This window comes from Chaetura pelagica, unplaced genomic scaffold, assembly GCF_000747805.2.
Source record: "Chaetura pelagica isolate M959 unplaced genomic scaffold, ChaPel_1.0 scaffold11, whole genome shotgun sequence".
In the NCBI taxonomy this organism is placed as follows: domain Eukaryota; kingdom Metazoa; phylum Chordata; class Aves; order Apodiformes; family Apodidae; genus Chaetura; species Chaetura pelagica.
Genome location: NW_009952694.1, coordinates 2,205,248 through 2,214,140, shown reverse-complemented (window position 1 = coordinate 2,214,140; position 8,893 = coordinate 2,205,248). Strand labels below are relative to the sequence as shown.

Here is an 8,893-nt window from a genome sequence, read left to right as displayed (position 1 = left end):
GTCGAGCTCGCCCCCTGAGCGCAGGAAGGGGCCGACGCTCCTCGCCCCCGCTGACCGAGGTGCCGCCCGAGCTGGGGAACAATCCTCTTGCGGGCGTTCCGCGTCCTGTCACCGGGCGCCCGACAGTTCGGTCCGTTTCTCCTCGAGCCCGAGTTTGTGTCCTGAAGTTATTTATCTTTTCATTTTTCTTCCGTAGAGTTACGGTAGTTCTGTCTTTTGCACTGAAACCTCAAGCTTTCCGGTGTTACAGGTGTCTTTAATGAGTTCTTTTGTGTATTTGTCTAGTGGAGAGTAAACGTGCTGCGAAGCCTTACAAGCTTGTTTTGCATGGTGCTTTCTCACGTCTTTTAACAGATAAGGATTTACTACTCGAGCTGGTAAGATGCTTACATGAAGGCATCTGCATGGACGATTTTTAGGTTTATTTCTTTACCCAGCCCTGTTGTACAGGCAGGACATTGTCTCAAGTGCTATGGCATCACATGTATTTTTCTCCCAAGTGTGGCTGTTTTGATCTTGACTTAAAATTGATTGCTTGTATGAGTGTCCCTGAGCCATCTCCAATTCATTTTAAGAGGCAAAGAGAGAAATTATCAAAACAGTAACAAAGAAAAGTGTATAAGTAGTAGTGAGAAGCTGCTTTTATTGAGATACTGGTCAATTTTGTAAAGAAACTCACATTGGTTATATAAAAGTGGCCATCCGAGTTACAGCTGTGCAGTCAGACATCTTTTTTCCTGTGTCAAGTCAGTAAAATGGAGATAATGTACTTTTTCTCTTTTCTGGTATTTCCAGACTTATTGTGCACAGTGGTTTAGGTAGATGTTCTTACCTTCAAAATGTGTTTCTTGCCAACATGTTCCTCTTTTTTTTATGCCACGACTGAGGAAGCTTCATTTTTGCTTTCCCTGCAATGATATTAGTAATGACTACTGTTTTCAATTGGTTATTGTGTAACCATTTACCTTTCTAACTTGTGCAAAATATTTAAGTGAATGGAAGTGTTTGTGCACGATTACGTCCATAAAATGCTCGTGTTGCAGTGAAGCTATTGTCACTTCACTTAAAGATCTCATGAGTGCCACAACTCTTGCTTGCAATCTCAGGTCAGCAAAACTGGTTTTTGTCCTCAAACTGGACCCGTTAGTGCCCGGGCCAGGCCAGCTGGGCGCCGTGCGGACGCAGCGCGGCGGCCTCGGAGCTAACGGCGCGTGGCTCTGCCCTGCGCCTCGCTGCTGCTGCCTGGGCTCCAGAGCGGAAGCCAGCTCTGATGCGGAAACGTGGGTTTATGAGTTGACCTTCATTTTATATCTCTTACTGTATAATCTTTTGGGACTAAAAATACACCAAGCAGTTAGCGTGGTCTAATAAGCATAATGGGTACTTCTGCTCTGCCACAGGGAAGGCGGTCATGGAGCATTTGTTACGTATCTGCTGTGGTGATTTGATTTCTCAAAGACATAGGTCATGTGCAGCTCCTCTGGTTTCCCCTGTGGAAACTGAGTACTGCTCTCTAGTGTTATCAGGCTTGTTAATCTCTAGTGCTTTTTATAGTGTTCCTGTCTAAGTTTACTGAACCTATGCAGGTAGTTGGATGGTATCAACAGATTATTATTGATGTCAAGTTCTTTTTTTCTGAAACCTTGGACTTTGAATGACCTAATCTTACAAAGCTTCTTGAACTAGAGCTTGACAAAGGACCAGTTGTACATATGCATTATAAGCTATCATATCACTTCCCTATATAAGTTTTACAAAAGGTCCTTGTTAGGAGTTTGCCTAATAAAGTGGTCATCTTAAAGAGTGTTTAGGAGATAGCGTCATTGCAGTGCGATCTGCTGTAGTAAAGTACTAATGAGTGTCTGTTTAAGTACACAGCTTGACTCAAAGCCCTGCTGGTGCTGTGAGGGTTTGTGAGTGAAATAGAAATGTGCATGTTACTATATTACTAACAGTTTTCACTTTCTTTTTAAGTAATGCCAAACAACACATAAATTGAGCTGCTTCCCCATGAGGAGGAGTCTGCGTGTGACATAATCCAAATGTTGTAGTGACTCAGCGCCTAGAGGACACTAGAAACTAGAAATGAATTTGAAGCTTCTTGACTGTATTACATAAACAGTACAGCTTTCACACCAGATGTGTTTTGTGCATCATAAATTAAATTCATCAGGTTATTCTGTTCCAAGAAGTTGAGGTCAGCATCTAATGCTGTCTGCTTAAAATTGAGTAGCTCATCCACAAATAATAACTCCTGGTCAGTACACCTACTCCTGTTATTGTGTTTTTCTTTGGTTTTTTTGTGATGATTGACTTTTTATGCTTGGTTGAATGGGGCTGGCTTCTGCAAGACTTGCCTAGCACCTAAGAAGATGCATGTAAAAAGTTGTATATTCTCAGTACCCATTAACTGTTCCTCTGTCACCTTTCCCTCCCTTGGACTGTCCTTTTGTGTGCATGACAAGGAAGTGGGTAACTTGAAAGGCATCCTTCTGTAATTCAGCCAGTTGCTTCTACCAGCGTTCTAGTTTTTGGTGTTCGGTTTGTTCTTCATGTAGCTGTAATTCCTGAATACAGTTGACCCTATCTGGTTTAAAAGTGTAATGTTGTAAGATAGTTACCAGGAAAGTTTTAATGCTTTAGTTATATGATGTGTAATGCACTTTCTATTTCAAATGCATTTTTCCTCAACTGTAATTCAGATTCCATGTTGGTTTCCATTGTTGGGATGGCCCTGTACACGGGCTATGTGTTCATGCCTCAGCACATCATGGCAATATTGCACTACTTTGAAATTGTGCAGTGATGAAGAACGTATTTTCAAGAAGTAACTGGGCTTTGAAATCTGATCTACAAAGCAGAATGCACCTCTTGGTTCTAACAAGACTTCTACCAGTGTCAGAAGGACACAGTTATGACTCTGAAGACTAGAAAACAAGATATGTAGAGCAGGGACATGAGATGTCCCCTATGTTGTGTTCATTCCTTTTAATTTTACGAAATATGCCCTTGTATAGTAGTTTTGTCTACTTTAACATTGTGATTGTAATTTGATATCAGTATTTTCTTAACTTTGTGACAGTTTCAATATTGCACTGTGAAAGCTTTTCTTAATTGTAATTTTGAGTAATTCTTAATTGCCTTCTATTTTTAATCAGAAACTCATCTTATTAAATGGGGCTTAAAGCTTTTGCTATTGTATGGTATGTATTTGCCTGGGTATTTCTATTAATGCGTTTTGTAAGAAAATACATCTAGATTCATATTAGAGACATGGATATATTAGTCTTAACCCTATTTACAAAAATTAGTTTGTATGACTCAACTCAGGTGTACTGTTTGCTGTCCAGACTTTGTTCAACAGTGTACTTGTGCATATAACCTAAATTCGGAATTGGCAATTATTTCAAGTTTCTGTATTCTACCTGTTGGAGGAGGGTGGGGGAGATGGGGTGTTGAAGGCTGCATTTGTTATGTTTGGGGTAGTGCTGTGGTTCTTGGCTTTATCTGGTGGGGGAAAAAAGGACTTTACTAATGTAGGTCCGGGGTAGCACTTTAAATCAACCCTGTTTTTCTAGCTACAAATTAAATTGTACTTTTACAGGATGCTTTATTATGTTCCAATGGTTATGGTTTTTGCTAATTTTCACTCAACAGTGTAACTATGTCTAGGTTTTAAAGGGGTTTTCTATTGCTGCTAGTGTTCCAAACATGTTCTCGCTACAAATGACCAAAACATAGGGGTTTAAATGGACTTGAGTTACAACTACAGCAATAAGTAGCTGAATACTTGGCTGAAGTCCTGTCTTTTTTTTTTTTTTTTAATAGGGATTTTTTTCAGTTTTGTATTCTGAAATGTAAGATGGTGACAACTTTCCTAAGTGGAAGATTTTTTTGTTGTTGTTTAAGAAATAAAAGTTTAAAAGCAGAACTTTGATGCAAAACTTCATTTGAGAATTTAATGTGTTTCTGAATGCTGCTTGCTTTTACCAGTTTATCAGAGACCTGGATGGTGAGATTGAGTATATCCTCAGCACGTTTGCTGATGATTCCAAGCTGTGTGGTGTGGTTGACACCCTAGATTGAAAGGGTGCCATCCAGAGGGACCTTGACAGGCTGGAGAGCTGGGCCAGTGCCAACCTCATGAAGTTAAACAAGGCCAAGTGCAAGGTCCTGCACCTGGGTCGGCACAACCCCAGGCAAAAATACAGGCTCGGGGGAGAATGGCTGGAGAGCAGTCCTGAGGGGAAGGGCTTGGGGGTGGTAGTTGATGAGAAGCTCAACATAAGCCACCAGTGTGTGCTGGAGCCCAGAGGGCCATCTGTATCCTGGGCTACATCAAAAGAAGTGTGGCCAGCAGGGCCAGGCAGGTGATTCTGCCCCTTTGCTCTGGTGGGACCCCACCTGGAGTACTGTGTACAGTTCTGGTGCCCTCAGCACAAGAAAGAGACCTGTTGGAGAGGGTCCAGAGAAGGGCCATCAAGATGATCAAAGGCCTGGAGCACCTCTGCTATGAAGACAGGCTGAGAGAGCTGAGGCTGTTCTGCCTAGAGAAGAGGAGGCTCTAAGGAGACCTTATAGGGGCCTTCCAGTACTTGAAAGGGGCCTACAGGAAAGCTGGGGAGGGGCTTTCCATCAGAGAAGATAGGACAAGGGGTAATGGTTTTAAACTGAGACAGGGGAGATTTAGGTTAGATATTAGGAAGAAATCCTTCACTATAAGGATGGTGAGGAGCTGGAATGGGTTGCCCAGAGAGGTTGTTGATGCCCCATCCCTGGAGGTTTTTAAGGTCAGGTTGGATGAGGTTTTGTGCAACCTGATCTAGTGGTAGGGTTCCCTGCTTATGGCAGGGGGATTGGGAATTGATGATCTTTTAGGGCCCTTCCAACCTTAGTGATTCTATGATTCAAAGTTTCCAGAAAGTGAAAAATGATCCTTGACTGAATTAATTGTGATTTTTAATAGGTACTGTTACATCTTTTATGAAGCTTCTGTTGAAATCAGGAGTTGTACCTAAGTTGTACAACTAAATTATTTTTTAGAAAAGATACTGTCTTTTAAGTTTGTTTAATTTTCTCAAATGCATGCTCATGAGAAAAGAATGGTTTTATCCCCTGTATTTAAGAACTTCATGTGTATTAGATTGAAGACTGTTGTCATCTTGGGAGCTATAAACTGTGGGCCTTAAACTTCTTAGTTGAATCCTAGCTTTACTGAAGTTATTAGTGTCTTTGCTTATTAATAACTGGCTATTTAAACATAGGTTGTTTTTTGGGGTGGTGTTTTGTTTGTTTTAATGTATCCAAAGTTGTGAGTATTTTAAATATATGTTGAGATAACAATAAGTAACATACTGCTTTTGGAGTAACGTACATGACTTCCTGCTCTCCAGTGATTGAATTGGTACTGTGTTGTTTCTTTGTGAACTACTGCTGGGGTTGATGCATATCTACTGCTGAGAAAGGGTTTTAGTTGTACGAGGGTGGGGGGAAAAGTCCTTCTGTGTGGTGGCATTAGTGATGTTAAGCATGATTTTTAATTGTGAAAGGTTTGGTATTCCAATTTTTGTTAGCTGTCTGCTTTTTGTTGAGAAGAAGAGAGGAGCCGTAATCTCCAGCCGCTTGCATTATGTTGATCAATACCATACTGGAATTCAATTGACTAATTTTGAGTACAGACTTTTTCAGCATTTCCTTCTTTAATTATAAAAAAAGAGTCTCATACTCTTGGACTGTTTTTTTAAATTCTGGATACTGTACTAAAGATTGAATAACTTCATTAATAAAATACTGTATGTTACTCAGAGCTTGAATTTCTAGAAGAAAGTATCTGCAAGGTGCCCTTTTCTTAAAATTGATCTAGCGAAGAGGTTATTCCTGGGGTGATAATTATGAAGCAGAGTAAGTTTTCTTTTTTAAAGTAAGGGTATTTGTAGTGACTTAATTAATCATTAATTTTTAATAATAAATTAATCATAGGGCTACAGAGTTGTTTTCCCACTGCTTCTTTGTTGTGTGAGTTGGGGAATCGTATCCTCATTGTGATGGAATCATAAACTTTTTCTGTACAAGCTGGAGGTTGAAGACAGTTCAAATACCATTTGGAGGCACCTGGTCAATTATCCTTCTGTTTTACCAGGGTGATAATATTTGAGCAATCAGTATTTTGGATAAAGTTGGAAAAAATAATTGTGAGAAAGAAGAAAAAAAATCTGAGCCCTGCAAGAGGCTTTATGTTAGTCTTGTAATAGTAATAGCTCTTGGGGTTTAGATTTAAATAGTAAGAAATAAGCATTTAATAATGCATTAACTGTGTCATAACTCAACTGCTAATACCAGCTCCCTCAGCAAGCCCTGCTTGAGGTTGGCAGCAGGTGTGGCTGGGACATCCCATCTGGGTGGGGTGGCTTGCTGTGCTGGTTGTTCTGGCAAGGGCCCCCAGAGCCTGCGGCTATGATGGCTTCCAGAGCCGGCTCTGCAAGGGCACCTTGGCTGATGGGAGGGCTGGGTGATGTAGAAATAATCATAAAGCAACTTTGCAGTAGGAGCTGCCATAACCAAAAGAAGAAACGAAGGCATAGTATTGCAGAAAGTCAATCTGGAACCAGAAACAGAGCCAGGATGTGTACGTATGTATGTTCTGGGTCAGTTATTTTATGTGTGTGTGTAGATATACACACAAACACACACACACAGTATTTATATATATATATATATGCACACACATATACATAAACTGTTAATTTCTTGTAGAAATTACTTTGGAGACAGAGGCTGTGGTGTGGGGTTTTTTTGTTGTTTTTGTTTGTTTGTTTTTCCTGGTTTCTTAACCACCCCATGTAGGAAAATACCAGAGAATACTGAATTGAGACTTCGCAAAACTTACTAAGGAAACCACTTGTGTAAATACTCAAAAGAAATAGGTATGAAAGGAGCATAGCACTTTAAAGGTGACTCTTGTGTGATAGATTTGCATTGTATCACTGCAAAGTGGTGCAACTGGTTTGATGTGAAGCACTGCCCTTTTTCAGTCAGGTGCATTAATGGAGTGTGCATTTCAGGTACTGAAGAAGGGGTACCTGCTTTTGGCTAACAACAAAGAGGGGTTGTAGTGAGGTGAAGAGATACCACTTGAAGAGATCTGATGCCATGGAGTTAGCAGACTGTGCACAAAGCTGTGGAGACAGCAGCCATCCTCTGAAGTATCAGAGCAACATACGCTGGAGTACAGACCCAACAAAAGTCTTCAGGGCTAGAAGTTACTTTTACCTGTTAATTTTTCCATGTTATATGCAACTGCTATTGTAGAAAAACAGGTTTTTTCACTGTTTCTGACATGATATCCTCACACCAGTGAGGCTGTTTATAAAAGTTTTTTGTTGTTGTTTTTAGGGGTTTTTTTGTGTGTTTGGGGTTTTTTTGTCTTCTTTTTGTTGTGTTTTGTTTTTGTTTGGTTTTTAAGCATGAAGCTTTGCATGTGGTTTGTATTATTTCTCTGATCTGCTAGGTCAGCCTTAAACAACCCTCAGCACTGAGCACAATGGCAGCTGGCTTTTCTGCCTTTTGTTTGTTTAGTGATGGTTTAAGGAAGAAAATCTGGCATTATAGTTCAAAGCTGGATCCAAATTTCTCTCCATGTAATGGGGAGAGAAGAAATTCCAGATCTGATCTAGATCCCAGTGTGGGATTTCAGCAGAAACCACTCTGCTTTTTGTAACCTTCAGTGTATAATTTCAAGATCCTCAATCCATCTGAACTGTTTCTGCATGATTAAGACTAAGAAATCATGAATATCCACTTACCATGAGAGTTTAGCTGGGTAAGAGTTGAACAGGCCTTTATATAAACCTAGTTCAAATGTTGATCTGATTTCTACAGTATTGTTAATGTTGAGCTTTTTCTTTACAATAATTTTGGCACCAGATGTCTATCTCAAATGTTACAAGTATGTAACAGGTACATGGCTTCACCTGGGTTGGAGATCCTTTGTGCCGTAAAGGCACTGCTAGCACTGGTAGGATGTGGCAGTGCCTTCTTTATTTAAAGGTTTGGTGGGATGGTGTCTGGGATTGGAGACTGGAGTAATCATTCTAAAGGCTTTACTGTTGTTTCTTGTGTAACCTGAATTGATTAAATAAACTGATGGAAAACGCTGCAACCTCGTCACCTGTGTTAAGCCTGACTGTGGAGCAGTAATCGCTAAATTGGATGTAGGATGTGCCAGTTGCAGACAGGTAATCATGGAGCAGTAATTAATAAATTGGATCTAGGATGTATCCTATTTACAAACTAAATGTAAAAATCTCAAGAGACTGTGTGTCTGTGCAGGAAAAAACTGCCCTTTGTGTTGGCAGGATCATGGTGGTGGTCTTCTGTCGCAGGTTGTTACTGACTGAAACACACTTTTTTAAAGTTAGCAGAAGATCTTTTTTTTCTTTTTTTTTTTTTTTTTAACTTGCTCTTCTGTAACCTTGAAGGGTGTGTGTTGTCTACGATACCAATCTTGTCACAGCAGTAAGTTTCATTAGGCTGGATTAGGTTGAGGGTGTTTGTGAAGGACCAGGTATTTCCTTACACGAACATGAAATGTCCTTTGAGTCAGCCGACAAAACTGACTTAAAACGGTGTCTCCACGCGGCGCTGAACCCCCTCTGTGTGTGTGTGTGGGGGGCAGCTGCTGCAGGGGAGGAGCCGTGGCCGGAAGCAGGGGCAGGACTAGGTCCCGTCTGATTGGCTGAAAAGCCCGGAAATGCAAAACTGGCGCCGAAGAATCCCATGAGAGAGGCAGCGCGACACGCCCCTCTCTCTCTCGCTCTCGCTCTCTCCTCGTGTGTGCGAGGCGGTCGTCTCCACACACAGCCTGCCGCCGCCATTGTTCCTGCTGCCCGCCACC

The 8,893-nt window shown here is 41.0% G+C and overlaps 1 protein-coding gene across 1 annotated transcript; it reads left to right on the top strand.

The window, feature by feature from the left end:
- Positions 1-1,074: 1,074 nt before the first annotated feature.
- SPTSSA (serine palmitoyltransferase, small subunit A) lies at positions 1,075-2,806 on the top strand. Its single transcript, XM_009993931.1, has 2 exons — positions 1,075-1,207; positions 2,703-2,806. Exons 1-2 carry the CDS (start codon positions 1,075-1,077, stop codon positions 2,804-2,806), a joined length of 237 nt encoding a protein of 78 aa, XP_009992233.1.
- The last annotated feature ends 6,087 nt before the right edge of the window (positions 2,807-8,893 follow it).

Excerpts from the sequence above, each read along its gene's own strand:
- SPTSSA (XM_009993931.1), top strand. The coding sequence starts at position 1,075 with ATGAGTGCCACAACTCTTGCTTGCAATCTCAGGTCAGCAAAACTGGTT. Across the intron at positions 1,208-2,702 it reads CGGCGGCCTCGGAGCTAACG|ATTCCATGTTGGTTTCCATT; the intron begins GCGCGTGGCTCT and ends ACTGTAATTCAG.